General features: G+C 30.0%; 1 protein-coding gene across 1 annotated transcript in view; it reads left to right on the plus strand.

Annotated features, from left to right (window-relative positions):
* The window catches only part of LOC142319389 (uncharacterized), a 43111-nt gene extending 22124 nt beyond the window's left edge, over positions 1 to 20987 (plus strand). The window contains exons 5-10 of the mRNA XM_075356623.1: positions 425 to 731; positions 8056 to 8217; positions 9512 to 10101; positions 10526 to 10714; positions 17434 to 17683; positions 20224 to 20987. Coding sequence (XP_075212738.1) covers positions 425 to 731; positions 8056 to 8217; positions 9512 to 10101; positions 10526 to 10714; positions 17434 to 17683; positions 20224 to 20703 — 1978 coding nt within the window. The 3' untranslated portion in view covers positions 20704 to 20987. The remainder of the gene's footprint in view (positions 1 to 424; positions 732 to 8055; positions 8218 to 9511; positions 10102 to 10525; positions 10715 to 17433; positions 17684 to 20223) is intronic.
* The last annotated feature ends 1560 nt before the right edge of the window (positions 20988 to 22547 follow it).

A 22547-nucleotide genomic window follows, 5' to 3' on the forward strand; every position in this document is an offset into this window, starting at 1 on the left:
GTGTAAAAAGTTTTAGAAATAGAAAAAAAAATCAGGCAGCAGTTGCCTGGCTCTCATAGCCAGGCAACGCCCAGAGTTAAACCCAGTTGAAAATTTTTGGGCTGTCAAAAATAAATTGTACCACAAAAATTGACCTTAATAAAGCAATAATATTGGTATGGTTTTACGATGAAGAAATCAAAAAAATGTCTAGTACACTTGTTTAATTGATGCCAAATCATGTATGTGAAGGGATTAAGAATAAAGGAGGAGATATCAGTTGCTAGATATTCATAAATTGTACAGGTATGACTTTTTTCTAAATGAAGTTACTTTTTGTTAAATAACATCTGTGTTAAGATTAATTTGCATGCTGTAACAATTATTTTTGTTAAAATTGACGATGATGGAAATGATAATAATGAAATCTAAATTGTATTAACAGGTTGTTAGAAAAAGTCAATCAAGCAGAATTAAGAATACAAAAAATTCAAGGGAAGTTAGATAAGAGTGAACAATTACTTGTTAAGACAAGTGAAGATTATGAAAATTATATTATCAAATTAAAAACAGAGTCTGATGAAAAAATAGCCAAGTTAAAAGACTGCCATGAAACTCTTAAAAAAAATATTATTAGCACTCAAAAAGAAAATATATCATTAATAGAACAGGTGGAAACATTGAGGAAGAAAAATTGTGTTTTATTATCTAATCAGTTAGAGCGAGATAATGAAATAAAAAAACTTCTTCACGTAAGTTTTTGTATATCAATTTATTTGTAATTGCATATTGCATATATACTGATTGTAATATAATAATTTAAAATTCTATAAATTCTATTGAAAAGTATCCATCCTTATCTTTTTTCTTAGCATATGTTTCATGATGATGCAGTGGACTTAAACAACTGAAAGAATAATGTTCTTCAAAACTGGTTGAATGTTGACAATGTTGAATCCATTATGACAATGGCCAACATGAGAGTGCTCTCCATTCATTCCTTGCATGTAATTCAGTACCTTTAAAGTAAACATATGATTCCCCAGGTTTATCAAGTACTTTACTTTCTAGACAAGCTTCTTTGAGATTTCCATAAACAGAACATGCCACCTTCTCGTAATTTGAAACCCAAGTAGATATAAAAAAGAAATGCAGATGAGAGGATGAATGTTTTCAATAACGGGAAAAGCAATGGACCAAGTGTGTTTAGATATGAATCATATTCTGAAGGGGATAAAACTAGAATTAAAATTTAATACCCTTTGATTGGATACCTTTTTAACAGATGTCATATTTATAGAAGATCAATATGATAAAACATGGTTAAATGTTTTGTAAATTTTTTTTTAAAGGCTAATTGTATAGAATTTAATCTAGTCACAACCTCCTCTTTCCAAATTTCAGTAAATCTTATTTTAATATAATATTTAATGAAAGTGTATATCTGTATCCAAAATATGGATAAACCATAAATACATCTGTTCTCAGTAAATCAGTTCAATAATGAATCAACAAAACAAAATCAATTGAAAATTAGAAAAAGCTACAATGAACTCAACTGTTTTACAGTAGACTTTTTTTTCAATTTTTATTTGCTAAGAACAGATACATAAGACATGAAATATGGATTGTATAAGTAAGAAGTTAGTTCATAATAAAAAATAATAATTATTTCAAGGAATATAGGATTTTGAGGTTTTTTATTTTCCAGAATTTCTGTTTAGTGTATGCATATGCAAAGATATTTGTAAATACATTTTAATTTGTGAAGTAAGAAATAAAAATCACGTTATTTTCAATTATTCTGGATTTTCTAATCCCTAAATATTGAATCCTCTGAGAAAAATTCATTTGTTAAACAGCACAACATTCTGTTGTGCTGTTTATATTTTAAATATGTTAATATTATATTTATATTTTAAATAAGTTATGTATTTTAAATATGCTGTTTGTTATATTTAAAATTATAACAACTCTCTTTCTAATTACATATTAATTGTTACTTCAGAGGAATTTCATAGCTAATTATGCAGCTTTTCTTCAGTGGACTTACCAGTGGCACTGTTAACAATACGTGTCTTTTAAAGAACAGATGTTTCTTAATACTATCTCTTGGTAAATCAGTATTGAGTTAGGGATGAGTCAAAAGTTAATGTAATTCTCTTTTTCTAAGCTTACAACTAAAATTCATAAATTACTACTGAGGAGAAAAATGAATTCTTAAAAGTGTAAAAATGTTTTTCGGTTGAAAACAGCTTTATCCTTTTCATACAAATTTTTCTATTATATATACCAATGTCATGGTAATTTCTCCTTGAACTCTGCCTGTGCATAAGATGGTGGCTTTTATTAAACTAATGTTTTTTCATGGACACAAATGTGCTTTTCCTTTGATTGTGTTGCAAGTTTGTGTGTGTGAGCACACGCATTAAAATTTTTTGATATCTAATTATTGCATGATAAATAAATAATGAACAATATCCATTAATTTTAGATGTTTAAAATATTACTTGCATGTGTCATATTTCTTCTTTTTTATTCATAAAAGTTTTCTTTTTATAACTTAAAATTTTTTTGTAAGTTTTACTTAGATGATTACCCTCAAAACAATATTGGTTGTCTCATGTGAAAGATTATATCAACCCATGATTGGCTGCTTTCATCAGTTTATCATAATCAAGCCTAGATATTAAAATGGGAGTAATGTTTTGAGGTCTTTTTGCAAATGTGCATTTCAATAGAGGTTATGATCATTCATTTCATCTAATAACTTACTTAAAGATGACTGTTCAGTAGTGTTATTATATACAATGTCACTTTTTGTTTTCCATACAGAGTGATTGAAGAGGAAAGAGAAACAGTTTGGGAACTGATCCTAGAGTTTGAAGCAAGGAAAAAGTTCATACATACATATTTCTGAAAACGCTTTGTTGTTATGGCTAGTGAAAAAATTTGTCTGGATTTCAGTTCCCCTGGTAAAATGAAGTCATACTAAAATTTTTAAGACTCATATAAGTGCTATGATTTTATTTTGACCTAAAAAAATAAACAGGCACAGAATTGTATCTCCTGTAGTTTTGATGACATCTAATGTAAAACAGAAAAATTTGGTGACGAAAAACACTTTAGGTTTGAAGTACATTAATTTTGTTAAATGACCAATAAATGAGTAAATTTTATTATCAAAACTTGCAGGGATTTAAATTTGAGAAAACTGATGAAATTAAGTCTACAAAAAAAAATCAAAATTTATTATTAAAAACAAAACAGTATTCTGTTTTGTTGAAAAATTAGGTTGGCATCACTAACTGTATGCTTCAAAATTAATTTGAATAATACTTATTGTTATGAAATTGTGATTACATGTTAATAAATGTTAGCTGGTTTAGTTGTTTTCGATATAAATTTAGTTGTATTTAATTATATTTAAGACTCAAGTTATATAGTGTTTTTGTGTTTGTTGTACTCTAAACTGTACCAACATTTTTCCAATTAAATTTGAATTTAAAAAAGTGAAATTCCATTTTGCTTTCTTTGTTTTGAAGAAATAGCATCTATTCACTCATGCAGAATATGCTGATAGGATTTTCCTTATGGCTTTTGTGATGGAAGCGCTCCAACTGTGATGGAAGAGCTCCAACTGTGATGGATGAATACACTGCAGCTGGTTATTACATATGAAAGATTATCAACCCATTGTTGGCTGCCTTCATCAACTTATCATAACCAAGCCTAAATATTAAAATGGGAACCATTGAGAATCAATGGTATCCTGGATGAGTAGTTCCTACTCGTACGTATCGTGGATGAACAGTTCCAAACAGTAAAGTATTCTGTAGAATTTTTAATAATCTTAATGAGAGTGGTATACTTTACAGTGCTCATTACCGGTATATGGTGATGAAAGGGAAAATGTTTCTTCAGGTAGTGCAGCTTAGTTCTACAATGAAGACGCAAAAACTTTCTACACTATTCAACATTCTTCAGAGTACATAATGCAGGACATTTTTATATATATGTCCTATATTGTTATGTAGGGCATTTGCATATAGAATGCATCCTTGTCATTTTCAGAAAGTTCATCATCTCCAGCTTGGTGACCATGACAGGCGATTGGAGTTTTGTCAATGAGTTAACAATAATTACCACTTAATTCCGTTCATACTATTTTCAGACAAAGCTACTTTTACCAATAATAATGGTATAAACAACATACAGAATTCACATAGGTAGTCTGAAGAAACCCACATACTGTAGCTGAATCAAATTTGCAACAAGATCTTTGCTGAACATTTGGTTTGACATGATTGACAACAAATTAATAGACCCTTCTTGCTAGAACAATGTGTCATGGAGAAAAATTATCTGGAATTTTTAAATAATAAATATCTGACAGTGCTTGAAAATTTCTCATTGCTGAGACAAATTAAAATCTACTATCAACTTGCTGAGCACCAAGGAATCTGAAGATAACATTAAGTTGACGACAGAAAATCTAAGGAAACGAGTTGAAAAGTGCATCAATGTCAATGGTGGAATTTTTAAACATTTATTGTAAATTAATACATTATAAACTACGGTGAGTATTTTTATTTTTAAAGTAAATTAAAAGTATTTTAATTTAAAATTGTGAAACTCATGGCAAATACGCACCACCTTTTGTATGTTAAGGATTAATACTGTAATATCTCTATTATTAGTTCACTATTCTGTAAAAAATACGTAGAATGAAACTGAATGAAAAAAAATGTTTTTCTTTCTCATTGATTGTAAAAGTAGCCTGATAGTCTAATGTGGTGGTGGGGCTTATGCATATAAATATGATATTAGTCATTTATCAAAATTATTGTACTTCAACACCTAAACAACATGTTTTTTATCACCAAATTTTTCTCTTTTATGTTGGATATCATGAAAACTGCAGGTGGTACAATTCTGGGATCTGTTTCATTAGATTTTTCCATTCAAAAGACATAAACCATAAAATTTATCCCCTTATTTAATGCATTAAAAATTTCAGTATGACCTCATTTCACCAGGGTAACTGAAATCTAGACAAAATTTTTCTCTAGCCGTAACTTGAACATAGCATTTTAGGACATATTTTGTATGTATGAACTGTTTCTTACTTTAAGTTCTAGAATCAGTTTCCAAATTTTTCCCTTTTCTCCTGAATCACTCTTGAGTTTACATTCCAACCCTGTAGGGGGAAGACACCCACCTTGTGACGTTGCCGGTCTCCACACCATCCCCTTCATTCCAAGCCTTGAGAGGCTTTACTGGAGGTCATCTTTAGGCCCTCTAACTGATTACATCTCACAGTCATCAGCCAGGCCTCCAATGTAAATGCCTTGGCAGAGATTTGCATCAGTAAAATACAAATCAAATTTAGCCCCGCTCCTAGTCCCCACTCCTAGTCCAGATTTGACAGCACCGTTCGTGACTGTGAATGTCTCAGAAAACGAATGAGTTTAAAGTTAAATCAGTGCTACACTGATAACAATCAAAATTATGTCTTGCACAACATAGAAATTCAGACCTGTACCCAAATAAGTCGACCAATTTAGGTTACCTAACAAGGGGATCGTAACCTCATTCCAGTCCGTGCAGGAGCCGGCAACAAACCCTGCCCCCCCAGCTGGTCCCATCATGGTGTCTTGTGTGGCATTACCAAGTCACGATCAGGACTGCCACCGGCAAAGGGAAACCACGCCCCCAGTCGCATGGGTTACCATATCCCAGTGGTGCAGCCACTCCCACTAGCTGAGCCCAAAGTGAATCACAAATCAGAGTTTACATGTAAAGCATACAAAATTTTATTTATTTATTTTTATTGTAAAATTATCCTGAATTAGATTTTGAATAGAATGTGTTCAGATAAAAGCATCCATCTGTATATATTTATTATATTAGTGCTGGATTGTGTCATGTTGTATTATCTTGCAAAATATTAATTGATCCCTTTTAATCAGTAATGGTAGCTTGCTTGATGTACTTAAAAAATAATGCTTAACCTAGTATTCTACTCTGCTGTACTGGAACTCCTACTTTGACAATAAGACTAATAAAACAAAGAATAAGACTAATAAAACTTTGACAAATAAAACTGATAATTTCTTACTTTTCCTATCTTTTGCTTTATCTTTAAACATTTGATAAAAGTCAAATGTTAAATTTTAACAAAGTCGGTTGTTTGGTAATAATCAAATAAGCACAACAGCTGTAGCTATTAAACTTTTAGATCTAAATAGATTGAAACACCCTCCTGAATCCATTCAACCTACCACCCTTTTCTATATAAGTTACTAATCCACTTTTCGTAGATTTCCCTTTTTGTAATTAAATGCTGGTGTTCTGCTGATATTATGAAATGCTCATTATGATGAGATCTAATTTACTGAATTTTCCTCGTTTAGATGTTTTTGGTGCAAACTTATATATAATTTGATTGTTTTATTTAAAGTTTTAATGATGGTTATTTTTAACTGTTCAGTAATTACTCCATCTTAAAGCAAGACAAATTAAGCCTACTCTTTGTTCCTCTATTTTAGGATTATATATGACATCTCTTCAATACACATTTATTACGTTATAGGTCTCTAATTTTTTAATATACCTCACTCCTTGTGATTAATATTTTCAGAAATTATCTCTATGAGAATTTGATCTATATTACACATTACTTCCATTTTTTCACAAAACCTTAATTGCTGTTGTTTAAAAATATTATTGTGCAAGTTGCCAATCTCCTTACTACATGATAAATTCTCATTAAATTTTTGTTATTTGTTATTTTTTTAGTACAAATTTGCACTTTTGACAGTTTTCCTAAAGTAACCATCACAAGCACAAGTTTCAAGCTTATGTAACAAAATCATCAAGCAAAATTATCCTAACTTGATTTTAACTCTGCTAGTTACTTTCAAAATTCTACTTTTTTATTATTAATTGCTTCTTCATTAACATCCACTTGTAACTTTATAACACATCTTTATCCACAAAAAGGTTATGTAGAGCAGGAATAATGTTGTTTTGTTGCATTTGTAAGAGATGCCTGTAACAGTCCCATCAAAGAAGAATGGCCCAACAATCCCTCTAGAATAAACATCTAACTATACTGTTAGGCATGATAAATTTATGGGTTTGTGTTCAATTATGTTTGGATTAGCTTTAATAAATACTAATGTGTCTCTTAATTACTCCATTAAGCTTAAAAGTGGCATCATCTGACCAAAAAATTAATTCTCACACTTCATTTGTTTCTCACTTTCCTGGTACGATTCACAAAAGACTGTTCTTTTCTGTCTCGATATCTTTTATTTAATGCATGTAGTTGTCTTGTGAAGTATGGTGTCCACTTGAGGTGAACTTTTTTTTCTGTTTAGCCTCTGGAACCACCCGTAAGGTATTCAGATGATGAATGAGGATATGTATGAAGAAGTGTAGTTTTGTACAGTCTCAAGTCTACCATTCCTGAGAAGTGTAGTTAATTGAAATCCAACCACCAAAGAACACTAGTAACCACAATCTAGTATTAAAATCCATATAAAAGTAAAAGTAACTGTCTTTACTAGAATTTGAACCTTAGACCTCTCGACTTCAAAATCAGCTGATTTGCGATGATGAGTTCACCACTAGACCAACCCAGTGGATTACTTAAGGTGAACTCATCTCAATTCCCTGCCGAGGGGAAGAAAACCCTCCAAGTAGCGTGTCTGGTCGCTACACCACCTCCTCTGTTCATAGCCATGAGTGCTTAATCGGAGGACATCTTTTTGCCCTCAAACTGATCACATTCCACATGGAACTGTTAACTTAAGGTGAACTGAAAAGTTGCTTTTGTTGTGTGCATGTATTCTTTGCACACATGGATGGATATGAATCGAGTTGCCCAATATAGTATTTACTGCAGCCACTGGAGTTTATACACTCCCAATTTGTATAAAAAATGTATATACTCCCAGGTTCCTGTGTATTCAAGTTTGTCTTTTATTAATTCATTCACAAAAAATATTATTGATATTGTAATTATTTAAATATTAGTATAAATTTATAAATTTTTAATTTTGTTTTAAGGAGGTAACTTTACTAAAAGAGTCTGTTGAAAATATATCTCTTTGTTTAAGTGAAGAAAAAAGTAAAAATTATGAAATGAAACAAAAATTAGAACAAATAAACAATATACAAGAAATTTTAAATGGAGAGGAAACTGATATTGATGAAGGAGCTATGAATGTTGTAAGTAAATGCACCTTAAAAATGATGTAATCTTTTTCACACTGTTGACAAATAAAATTATAAAACTTTTTTTGATATTCACATTTATGCTTATTTAGAAGTTTATACCTTAAATTAATAAAATTGACTTTTTTCAATAGAACTTAGAATTTTATCTCAGATGCATTTCACTCTGATTCTTTTTTTTATCAGGAGGAGACATTCAGGACAGATTCTCAGTGTTCTGTATTAAACATTAATTTATTATTAATTGTGAATAGCCTCACAGACAAAGTTGTTTATAAATAAATAAGTGGCAACACACACACACACACACACACACAGAGAGAGAGAGAGAGAGAGAGAGAGAGAGAGAGAGAGAGAGATAGAGAGAGATTGATTGTTTGATACACACACACACACACACACACACACACACACACACACACACACACACTCAGTGTGTGTGGAAAGTAAGAGCATAAGAAGGGGTCAATCAAAATAAAGAGAAACTACTTCTGATCAGAATAGTTTACTTTGTTGCCTGCCTAGCACCAATCAACAGAGTTACTTGAAGTGGAAAAAATATAATTAAACTAAAATTGAATGCTACAGGTATTGTTTAAAGTCTAAAAAATATGCCTGAAAATAGACTATACTCTGTAAACCACTGAGTTCTTTTTTCTAAGTTATCTTGTACTGATGCTTCAACTCTACATCAGCTCCTCTTTTCCACTTCTTAAATCTTTTTTTCCCAAAAGATCCATAAAGGGACCTTTCAGCCACTGTTCTCCCTATACAGCATGTCATCTTTTGCTATGCTATCATTGAACTATTTATTTACTCTTCATTTCTTATCTCTGTTTTTCACTCTTTAACAAAATGAAAATTAAAAATCCCATTTACTTTAAAATTGTCCATTTTATGGTTCTTGTTTTTTGAAAACTGTCCAATGTAGTAGAACACATAAAATACAGTACATGTAGAATAATCCTTCCAGTGAGAATTAGTGACAACTTTTGTTCATTTCATATGTGGTTTTTGTTTTTTTGTGGTTATTTTACAACCCCTTTAGGCAGTAGTATATATACAATTTAAATAAGGTATGATTAAATCCTAAAACATTGTCATTTTTTTATTTTCTTTAGCACTGACTGAACTTCAAAATTGATCCCTTATCCACCTTCCTTTTATGTAGCAATGGCAGAAATATTAATGGATTATATCCATTATACAATGTTATACCCATGTCATATCTGTTAAAAGTTGTGAGTTAATGTTATTTATTATAATAATCTTAAAAATTTATTTTCAGAATACAACCAAAACTGGACAAAATGATATGTTGAATTATGGAATTCTTAAAAATAATTGGCTGAAACAGTCAAAAAAAATTGAAACACTTGAAAAGAGTTTGAAAGAGTCTGAAAAAAAGTATGAAGAATATGTGAAACAAAGTAATGAAGCTCTAAATGAAACTGAACAAGAGTTAAATATGACAAAAAATCGATTAACAGAATATGAAAGTCATGTAAGTGTTTTAGATATAGAGTTGAAAAGGCAAGTTAGTATGATGGATAAAAATATAGAAGCAGCATTAAATGAGAAACGAGAATTAGAAAAAAAGTTATCAGTGTACAATTATGAATTATGTAATCTTACTGAAACATTTAATTTACAAAGCAAAAAATTTCTTAATTTAAATGAAAAATTTAAAATTAGCTATGAGAACTGTAATACTGCAGAGCAAGCACTTGCTGAACTTGAAATGAAGTATGAATCAATTAAACAGTCACTTGTAGAAAAAGAAAATATTATACAAAATTTAGAAAAGGGAAATAAGGAAATTGAGCAGATGGTAGCAGTTTACAATAAAGCAGTGTCTGACCTTGAAGAGGAGCAAAGGTTTTTGTTGATTAAAATTACATTAAACATAATTTATTAATGAAAGTTTGTGTATGTATATGTGTGTGATTTGTAAGTGTTTAGAAACTATCAGGTTGGAATAGTAACTATCTGGTAGATGGTTTACCAACTACTCCATCATCCTTTAACAATTTCATCCATTAATGTACTTGTTAACTCTGTCAATGTGCTTGCCTTAGCGTATGATAGATATATTTAATTAGTTACATTATTATTTATGTTTAAATTAGATTAATATTAATTATTATCTATAACTTCTAAAAGTGATTATTTTTCTGTAGCATGTAATAGGAGGTATATATATATACAAAGTACTTAATGTGCTTAATCAATGTAATGTAGAGTATTTAAAAAATAAATAAAAATAAAAATACAAATAATTTATGTAATATTTTTGTTGAAGGAAAGTAGATAAATTAGAAGGCAAAATAATGTCACTGGAGGCTATTAATAATGATCTAGAAAGCAAATTAAGAGAAAAAGAAGATCTTCTTCAGAGTTCACTGAATAATCTAATGTCTGTTAAAGAAGAACTAGCAGAACTGAATGCTTTCTTTCAGGAGAATTCAAAAGAACTTCAAAAATTAGAAAGGTCTGTTTCATTTCTGTTAGTAAATTTTCTAATCAATATAATTACAGTATCATTCAACACTTTATTTTTTTTTATAGATTATATGTTTTTTTTTTTTTTTTAATTTACTTTATAGCTTTACATGTTATGTGGTATTTTAGCAGTGATGTGTGTAAATTAAGTAGTTAAAAGTTACTTTTTTATATAGCCAATAAAGAAAATTCTTTTTATAGTCAATTCCTATAATGGATATAGTGAACTTTACTAGAGCTGAATATCACTGGCGTTTTGGTAAGTTTGGCACACTGATCTGTAACAAAATATTCAGCTAGGTAAAGGCAGTAGGAAACCACTTTGCTTCCACTTTCTTTGTATGTCTAGAATGGAATACTTATTATTCTTGGATTTGGCTGTACTATTTTCAAGAGTGGCTGATATATGATGTCAGGCTGCTGATAATTCTGCAGCAACTGACATTTATTACTAAAAATATTTTCACTGAATCTTGTAATTTTTTTTCAGAAAAATACTTGCAGGTTGCATAAGAATAGTCATTATTTGTTTTTGTTTTGAGATTATATACTTTAAAACAGGCTTTAAGTTCAATCAAGTTCAGAATGGTTTTATTCAACCTTAGTTGACCATTCCTGAGACAGTGACCTGAATTAACTGATAAAAAAGTTCATTAAAATGAATATAATATAAATGAATGAAGGATTCTAACCAAAATAAAAAAAGAGTATTTACTTTCTCGGCTGATATTTTTTTCAACAGTTGATGTAAATTTGTTAGTTGTCACCAGTATTTTTTTTAAATCAAGAATTTCAAATTAATTAAAAAATCTGACATAAATTACAGAATTAAAAAAAAGTATGAATTATATTATCTAATCATGTAAATGGAATTGAATGCCTTGAATATTATATTAAAACAATTAAATTAATTAAGAATCAGAGATAAATTTAATTCTAAATCTAGAAGTTTAGAATGAAGAACAGAAACATTCGCTACCATGAGAAATCGTTATTGATGTTTGTAAAATGATTTTACATTTCAATAAATTGTAAAATTTCATCACTATACTTTGATTGTTAATGGTGGTTTTTGGTTTCATTTCTCACAAATTTTTTTTTTTAGCAGTGGTAATCTCAACAACAGCACTTCTTTCACTATTTTCTATTTATTCTAATGTATGATAGAGATTTTCAGTTCCTTTCTGTATATCAAAAGCTGCAATCCTGTTCTCATCCAGATCCTGCTTAACCCAGATCAAGATATGCATTCTTTGCATTCTTAAAGCATTCTTTATGGTGATTGAGACTGCTAAGTAGCACACATTGTTCCTAAGAAGAATCCACTTTGAGTATGTATTAATGTGTTAATAAATAAATAAACAATTATTTTATTCAGCCTACAATATAATCATCACACATTATAATATCATGTCAAAAATGTAAGATATATGATTTCAAGATAACTGCTCCAGTATTTGCTTGGAAAGATAAATGGGGAAAAGTAGAAAACACTTGACTACAGTGCACAACAAATTGTAAAATTTTAAATAAAAAAATAAGCAGTTTATAGATCATATTAATACTAGGACATAAATGTGAATATTTTATAAAATGATGAGATACAAATACATAAAGATAATTAATAAATGAAATTGGCACACAGTAAAATACAATTTTAAGTGCATTATTTGCTAAATATTTGAGTACATGTTTAAGTATTTAAGTTCAAGTAAGTGAATAGGCAAAAAACTTTGATCATTCAGTTGTAATTTTTTAAAAACTCATGTTAGAATTATGTTATTTGTGTAAAAGGAAATCTCTTAATTTAATTTAAAATATGTAAATTTTTATGAAGATTTTATAAAAATCATTAAGGTAATTTATTGAAAATAGTTGTATTGTTTGGTTAAATATAAATGAATATTGTTATTTTTAGGAAGAAGTGACTTTTATTTAGCTAACATTACACATTTTTAAATTGGAAATATCAGTATTTTAGTTTGCTAAACATCAGTCTACATGAATCATATTTACCAGCACTAGAATAAATCTGATAACCCATTTTGGATCTTGAAAACTTTGTACTTATAAGATGCCACAATATATAATATTTTGTTAAAAGCATAGTGCTTTAGACAATATAGTATATTGGTTTGACATTGCTGAAAAAAAAATCAATTAGATCATTACTAGAAAAAATTTGTAATGTAATAAGAAGCAAAACAATTATGTTGTAACCACAGTAAATTTTCTGTTTGGTACAGAGTTTTGTGCGCGAACAAATGATGAGAATGAGATTAAAAATCTATGTGTGTTATACTTTGATACTTAGATTGTAAAACAGATGTTATACATAACTGTAAGAAACAAAGTTTTATGTTAGTTGAATTTGCCTGTTTGGGATTGGCTTAAGAGTTGCCTGTAAATGACAGTTTCTTTCTTTTGTTTATGCAGAACTTCTATCACATCTTTAAATTTCACTTTGAAAGATATCTGATGTTAGCTGTGTTTTATTAATTGTTAAATTAAATACTGAAAGGTTTAAAGTTTAGAACGTCTGGATTTTAAAAGAAGTTTTTGTTTATTAGTAGCTGTCATATTTGCATAAATTACCATAAATCTGAGTCACAAACAAATAGTTATTAAAAAAAAACCACCATGTCATCTGCATTATAGATCTTTTTTTACTGTTTGACTTAGTTTCACTTAACACCTGGCCAATATTTTTCAGCAGTCAATGTTTCATGACTAATTTTCTTATTATATTAATCAGTTATTTAAAAATAAATATTATTTTGTTTTAAAAATGATAAATCTCTTGCTACAAATGAAATCTTTATATCCAAGTTTAGCTACAAACTTTTCAGCCAGTGCTTCCAAAATCTGATTATTAATAGCTAAATAGAATGTTGAATTTTAAACCGACTCTAGAGAGCCTCATACAGGAATATTCTTTTCTTTTTCAATTTTGTTGATTTTTTCATGGTAGTTTCACAAGGAAACTAAATAATTATCAACCATATTGGAAGATGATCCTGGAACATTTTTTCTAAGCGCAAACAAGAAAACAAATAATTATCAAAAATATTGGATGACGATCCTGGAACATAGCCATCCACCTTACTGAGAAAATCAGATTATTATTAATTAATAAAAACATTATTCAAGTAACAAATTACGATTTTCCCATAGATGAACTAAGTAGAAAATTTGTACCTTATACAAAAGAACCTTTAAATGGAAAAAAATGTTGCATAAACTGGCTTCTTTATTCAAAACTAAAAGATGAGGTATTTTGTTTTTACTGCTATTTATGTCCTAACCAATTGTCAAGACCATCTTTAGCGTAAATGAAGGTGTTTCTGATTGGAAGCACCTTGGAACTCGGTTAAATGAACATGAATTCACAGAAAATCACTTAAAGATTTTATGGAGCTAAAAAAATAGTTGCAAAAAACGAACAATTGACGATTTTCATCAAAGACAATGAAATTCATGTGCAGAACATTGCCGTGAAGTTGTTAGAAGGATCATATTTTGTATACAATATTTTGCTAAAAAACAAGGATGCAATTCATGGAATGAATCAGACAATTTTTACAAAAAAAGATGGTAAATTTTTAGGTAACTGAATTAATTTCAAAATTTGATGCAAGAATGGCAGAACATATAAAACGTTTCAAAGATAGAGAAACAAACTATCATTTTTTAGGTTGGAAAATTTTAAATGAGCTAATTAATCTGTTTGCAAACAAAGTTAGAAACGAAATAATAAAAAAATAAAAAAATAAATATTATGCAGTACAGTTAGACTGTACTACCAATAAAAGTCGTATTGAATAATTGATTTTCATTGTTCGAATTGTATAAATGTCTGACGAACAAGAATGAAATGAGGTTGAAATTAATGATTATTTTATTGGTTTTTCTCCTATGCGGAAAAGTACAGGGTTAGATTTATCAAAGGAATTATGTAAACAACTTAAAACTTTAAATATTTCTTTGAACGATTGCCGTGGACAACCTTGACAGCGGGGCTAACATGGCAGGCAAGAGAAAAGGCGTGCAAGCAAGGACTTTGAATAAAAATCCAACAGCATTTTTTGTGTCATGTTCTGTGCACAATTTAAGTTTATTAATAGGTGATATGGCTTCCTCGGTTCCTATGAAAGTTTTTTGGAATACTTTAAAGACTGTATACACTATTTTCCACGTCTGCTCACAGGTGGGCTATTGTAATGAAACATTTTACAAATTCAACTCTAAAACCATTATCTGATACACATTGGGAATGCTTCAATTACGCCGCATCACTTCACTTAGTTCTGAACACGCAGCTAGCACGTAAAAATGTCTACAATAATAGCATCTCCCGCCAAGTGTGAAGTGTGTGCGGTAATTAGATTTCTTCAGGCTGAGGGGTGTAATGCAGCTGAAATTCATCGACGAATAAGTAATGTGTACGGTGAAACTTCCAATTGTCGCAAAGTGCGACAATGGTGCAGGAACTTTAAAGCAGGATGTACAGATGTTCATGATGCAGGCGATCAGGGAAGGAAGCGAGTGTCAACCGTGATGCCGTTGAGCGAGTGGATGAGGCAATTAGAGAAAATCGTCGGTTCACAACTTCTGTATCGAGTGATTCGTTTCCTGAAATTTAAAGGTCAGCTCTCTACACCATCGTGAGTGAGAGACTTCAGTACCGCAAACTGTGTGCGAGATGGGTTCCCAAGATGCTGTCCGACCATCACAAAACAATGAGAATGGGCGCCTTCCTAACATTTCTCCAGCGCTACCACAACGAAGGAGAAGATTTTTTGAACAAAATTGTCACACGGGACGAGACATGGGTCCATTTCGAAACTGAAGAAACAAAAGAACAATCCAAACAGTGGATGCATTCTCATACTTCCAGTAAACCAAAGAAGTTCAAGCGAACCTTCTCCAACAGAAAATGTATGGCTACTGTGTTCTGGGACCGGAATGGAGTTCTCTTGATGGAAATCATGGAACGTGGCACGACCATCACTGCAGCCTCGTACTGCGTGACTTTTCAACGTCTACGAAGGGGAATTCAGAATAAGCGGAGAGGAATGTTGTCATCAGGCATTGTCTTTCTCCATGACAATGCTCGGCCGCATACTGCAGCTGTAACAAAGAAGCTCCTGCAGCGTTTTCGTTGGGAAGTGTTTGATCACCCACCATACAGCCCGGACTTGGCTCCATCCGATTTTCACCTCTTTGCTCACATGAAACGCTGGCTAGGAGGACAACATTTTGGCACAGACATTGAGCTGCAGACCAGCGTAGAAACATGGCTGAAAACACAGGCGGCTCCGTTCTATGACGAGGGTATTGAAAGTTGTTACCACGCCACGACAAATGTCTAAATCGGAGTGGCGACTATGTAGAGAAATAGCGTAACTATGTAAGTACTTGTTACAAATAAAAAATATTTTTTCACTGTGGTTTTAATTTCGTGATCGGACCTTGAAAAAAATAACCCTCGTATTAACAATTCCGATTTCAACAGCATCAGCGGAACGAAGTTTTTCTAAATTAAAACTAATTAAAAATTATTTACTGACAATAATATCACAGGAACGATTAACAAATGTGACACTTTTACCTACTGAACACGAAATAAGTGAAAAATTAAATTGCGATGATTTAATAAAAGATTTTGCTGAAATAAATGCCCGCAAAATTAATATTTCGTAAAATGGTATGAAAGTTCATTAAAAAAAAAAATAAGATAAAAAAACATACAATCATAAATTTTTGTTTTGTTTTATAATTTCTGCTGTTTTGTTTAAATAAATTCTTGAAAAATTTTTTTTACTAATACTTGGTTTATTTTTAGAAAAGGCCTCACAATTTCAGATTTGCCCGGGTCACGCAAAAGCTAGGGCCAGGCCTGGATTCACGGATAGTTAAAATTGAGATTTCCGTTGAAATCTGAAAACCGAAATTTTTTGTGATCACAATATTTCCTTTATTTTGTTCAAGGAAGTAAAAATATCCAAGTGAAAAATGAAAAGAATAGACAAAAAAAGGTCAGATCTCTGATTAGGAAACTCAACCTTCTTGATAAACTGAAAACTGGTGAAAGCATAGCTTCAGAGCAAAAATGTTTAATGTTAATGAATCAACTTTTGCTACATAAAGAAAAATGAAGGAAAGATACGGACAAGAGTAATGGTAGGTTCTTCTCAGTTGGCTAAAGTTACGTCTGTATGTCGTGACACAAACATTGAAAAAACTGTATTACAGCTGGCTGTTTTATGCCGATCTGGATATTTTAACAATCAATATCTAAAACGCGGATGAAGCTATCGATACAGGATTTTCACTAAAGTTTTCCCCATCAAATCTACGATGAAATCATGAGTAATATGACCATAATGCCATTTAAAAAATAAAGTTGAATTCAATATGGCGGATCTAAGATGGCTGAAAATAATTTCAAACCAACTCAGAGTAATTTCTTTTACACAGTAATCAACTACATTTTATTCCAATAGCGTAGTCACACTTAGTTTTCTGTAATTAAGCCATTTCCAGACACTCTGTATGTTGACATGTATATTAAGTATAACATATTTCTTGAAAAATGTTTTTATAATCAAGTTCATTTTAAATAGGGTAAAATATATATTATAAATAAATAAATATATTGAAAATAAATTTACAAATAATAGAAATGATATAATTTTATAATTTCAGTCTACATAATTCAGACAAAGTTGATTTTGAATTTAATTTAAAAAAATGCCTCGATGAAAAAAAAGCTATTGAAAAATCATTTGCTGTGTTAAGTGATGAAAAAGAAAAATTGCAAAAAGAATATGATATGCTATGTGATAAATTAGTTGGTGCAGTACGTACATTAATGGAAAACAAATTAGACCGTGAAAATATGGAGACACATATAAAAGAACTTAATGAAACTGTATCTGAACTGCAAAAAGAAAAGGTATTGTAATATATTTCATTATTATTATTATTATTATTATTATTAATAGTAGTAGTATATAGTTGCCATAAAAAGATAATATTCAAATTAAGGAAAAAAAATTCAAATTATCAGTAGGTTGATCTACTTTTCCTTTCACTGATTTCTTCATCTTTTTTTGCTGCTACTTTGCTTTTTTATTACTCTATGTTAACGAGTATTTTCACACTGCCAGAAATACTAAAGAATTAATAAAAAAAGATGGTGACTTTCTATTATATTTTTTTTTGTTTAATTAATTGTTTGGTCAGTTTATCATTGTTCATGAATTCCGTATGTTCATGAATTCTGTACTCTATGCAGTAATTGTATGGTGCAATATTTTTGTTATACATATTCACCTAAACACACATAGGTGTATATAATTTATTATATATATATATATATATATATATATATATATGTATATATATATATATATTTGTGAAAATTAAAAAAAAAATCATCAACATACTGACCCCTGTGTCAAATAATGTTCGTATATATATTAAAGGTATTATGGTATGTTGTTTTATTAACACACACACACACACACACACACACACACACACACACACACACACACACACACACACACACACACACACACACACACACACACACACACACACACACACACACACACACACACACACACACACACACACACACACACACACACACACACAAAAGCTGTTGTAATATATATATGTAGTCATGTTTATGTACAAATAGTTGAAATATCTGTTATCGGGTATATTAACATAGGTTAATACTGAATTTTAATATTAGGAATCCTATTTCCTGAAGGTTTATTAATCTAACTAATTTTCACTCTCTTTTCTTAAAGATTACTTTAACAATAACTATGCCAAATTTTTAACTTTCAAATATTCAAGAAATGGGAAAATTATTGATGAGTACATTAATAAGGGCTATTAAATTTGTGTTTATAAATATTAAAATTGATTATAGTTCCCAAAAATATTAGTTCCTTCTGTTGTCACTTCCTTTATTAATACTTATTTACATTCTTTATTACTAGCTGAATGTACATTGGTATCTAGTGCAGTTCAAACACAATTCAGTGACTCAAATAAATCATTGACTACTCTTGGCAGGTACAGCAACATTATCTTCTCTAAAAAAGACACATACATGCCTCAATAATTTTACACACTTTGGCATTCACCGAATATAGTATTCTTAAGTACTATTTTTGAGCAGCATTTGCAGTTTTGGTTTCTATTGAAGTTTCATTATTTGTAGCATTTATTTTTATTATACCATAAAATAAGAAACCTTATTTTATCAAATGATATTTTCTTATTTCACTTAATACAGAGTGAGAAACATAAAAGTGAAACCATAATGAAACTGCTACCCAACACTATTTATGATAGATTTTATTTTTTACATCTTGTTATAAAATTCTTCATGAATTAAAATTGAAACCATACCGTGTTACAACTGTGCAACAACTGAAGGAGACAGACAAATCGAAACAACTTGATTATTGCAACTGGCCTCTCAAAAACATTGTTGGTGGACAGATCGACTCGACGTCATATTTCATGTCAGACAAGACATGATTTCATTTATTTGGCCATGTTAATTCACAGAACACCAGTATTGGATGGTGAGGAATCCTCACAAGATATTTGAGCGTCCACTTCACGATAAGAAAATTGGTGTTTGGTGTGCTGTTTTTGGTAATCGTATAGTGGGACCAATATTTTTTGACTGGACTGTCAATATACAAGTTTACTCATAATCTTCAAAGAATTCTATATGATTAACTGATAATGAAAAAGAATACAGCTTCTCCCAACAAGACTGAGTAATGTGTCACACATCAAACGTTTCAGTGAATTGTATTCTTGCAGTTTTCACAAATGAATGAGCTGTTAGCAGAGGATGGTGGCCTCCACGTTCCCTAGAGTTGTCTACTAGTGATTTTTTCCTTTGGGGCTACTTAAAGGAAAGAGTTTATTCATCTAATTCCCACAATATTGATGGACTGAAGGTGAACATTCAATGAGAAATCAACGCAATTGACAACAACGTTTTGCGTCAGATGACTCTCAATATGACCAGTTGAGCACAAAAGTGCATTGATGCCCAGGGTGGTCATTTTGTACATCTCTTTTAACAATAAGTTAAAAAACGAAACTTTTAATTTACATTTTACGTTTTTCTTATTTAATTTATTCGTATCATTCATAAAATTTCATTCCAACATAACCTACAGATTCTGCAATGGTTGCATTATGGGTTCAGTTTTATGTTGCTCACCCTGTACTTCCTAAAATAAGTTTTAATTGTAAAGAGGACATCTGTGAGTACTTTATGTTTGTAACTAATTTCTTAGGAGGATAAAATATTAAGATTTTGTATTCATTAAAATGGCACTCATTAGTGCATGTGGTTTACATTTTTAAATAAGTCTTATTAATTAAGATTTAAAAAATAATTTAGCCCTTATTTACAATAAAATGTATTCATAAATTATTTATTTTCAGGATAATAATGAGGACCAAAATCATTTATTAAAAAATGTAATTGAAAATACAAAATGTGTAGTCGGGATATTACAGAAAGATAAAAATTTGATGAAAGAATTAAATTCTTCCGAACTTCAATTGAAATTGCAGAAAAAGAGTAGTACAGAGTTCAAAATGTCATTGAATAAAAAAGTGAAATCAATTCAGAAAGCACTGGTATCGTTGGAAGAAAAGTTCAAGAGAGAAAAACATGTTTATGCAAAAAATTTGAAAATCAAGGATATTCAATTGGAAGAGAAAGAAAAGTCTCTAAAAGTAGCCAATGATCACATTGATGGTTTGCAAATATTACTGCACAAAACTCATAACCATTTAATCATAAAAAGACAGGAATGTCACAAACTTCAAGTAGATATTTTAAGAATAGAGTCTGAAAAACAAACTGTTGTTTCTCGTGTTCAAGAATTAGAATGTCAACTGAAAAATGCTTTAGCCTGAAGAAGATTTTTTTTTGTGAAAACCTTATTAGAAAAGTAGAACAATGTTCAGTTATCTCTGAAATGTGTTGTATATAGTGCCACTACTTGATAACAAGAAAGATAATTTGGAAATTTATGTTGAAAGTTCATGATAATTAAAATAATTCCTAAGAAAATTTTCAATGTTACTATTAGTGGTTTACATTAATTTCTCTTCTTTGTTAATTGTTTAGTTTTATAACTCAGAATTATGTGTTACTGTTTAAAATGTGAAATTTACATTTGATAGAAAAATTAAAATGATTATAAATTTATTTTTCAGTTTCTTATTTATTTTTACATATTATTTATTTACTCATTTTACTTAGATAAATAAATTCAGGTAATATTAGTTAACTTAATGAAAATACAAGTTTTATGTTTGAAAAATACCAAGCCAGACTGGTATTCAGACCTAGAGCCTTCCAGATTAAAATCAGACTACCAGTTTGCCATAAGATTCAATTATTCTGATGATTAAAATCCCATCTTCTAAATCTACATACATACTTTGAATGAAAAAAATCGCCTATAAATATAAAAATTAGGCTAAAACATTGCGTACAAAACCCCACAACGTTAACAAAATTCTTATGATATAAGAAATGAAAAAATCTGACACCTGGTAAATCTTTTAAAACTAACACTTTTATTTTCATTTTTAAAAAACACTTTATTTAATTTTTTAAACACAGTTCATCATGAGTATCAAGATTCAGATTAAATTTATAATATATTTTATATTTATAATTTGTAGAAGGATTATGCAGATGTAGTAAGAGTTGAACATGGAAAAACAAAGTATGGTGTAGATAAGGTGAGACAATGATGTAGGTTTAATTTTTAGGTGAAAGAAACAAAAGAAACTGAAAGAAAAATTTAAGTGGATTACAATCCAGTGGAGAAAGTAAAGCAACATTATTTTTTGCTACTATTATTATTTTATTATTTTGCCAGAAATAAGGAAGTTATAAATGTATGAATTTTAATTTACTTTGGGAAGAAATTAATTTCAAAAGTAATGAAGGCTAAAAAAAAAATTAATGAAATGGAACAATAAGGAAAGTAATTAAAAGTTAAGTAAATATTATGAAAATATATGACAATATGTTGTATATATGTAAAGTACCATAACTATTATGGCTGAAGGGAACCTGCCATGAGATGTCAATCATTTCTGAAAATGATATAGCCACTCTCAAGAATAACTAACAACTTATGCTGGGCTTACTAGGGAAAGTAAAGAGTGAAATGGTTTCTTGTTGCCTTCTTCGCTGCTCCAAATATGCAATAGCATATAAATGTGCCAAGCTCACTGAGGTTGGCCAGGCTGAGGTTTGAGGGCCAAATGTAATTACAAATTACATTTGGCCCTCAAGTGACACCAAACTTTGTTCTCTACAGGAATTGCTTTTAGTGAGCATCATTATGTGGAGAGGAAATAATGCTAAATGGTACTGAGGATAAAAGAATTATTGTGTTGAAGTTGGGCCCAGGACAATTTTGAAACAGAAACAAACCAGAAATGTTCAAAAAGATTGTTACTGGGGATGAGTCATGGCCCGGATACAATAGTCCAATCTTCATGGTGGAAGAAGCCTAAAGAGTCATGAACAAAGAAAGCATAATGAAATAGAATCAATGTCAAAGAAATGCACTCTGTTTTTTTTTTTTTTAACCAGCAAAGTGTTTTTCACCGTGATGAAGTGTTGCAAAAGGTCAGATTATAAACAAAGATTATTACTCTAAGTTTTAAATTATGAGACGGATTGAGAGGGAAAATGGCCTGATTTGTGAAAAAGTGGTGGCTGGATTCTTTATCAT

This window comes from Lycorma delicatula, chromosome 2 (genome assembly GCF_047948215.1).
Source record: "Lycorma delicatula isolate Av1 chromosome 2, ASM4794821v1, whole genome shotgun sequence".
NCBI classification, from domain to species: Eukaryota; Metazoa; Arthropoda; class Insecta; order Hemiptera; family Fulgoridae; genus Lycorma; species Lycorma delicatula.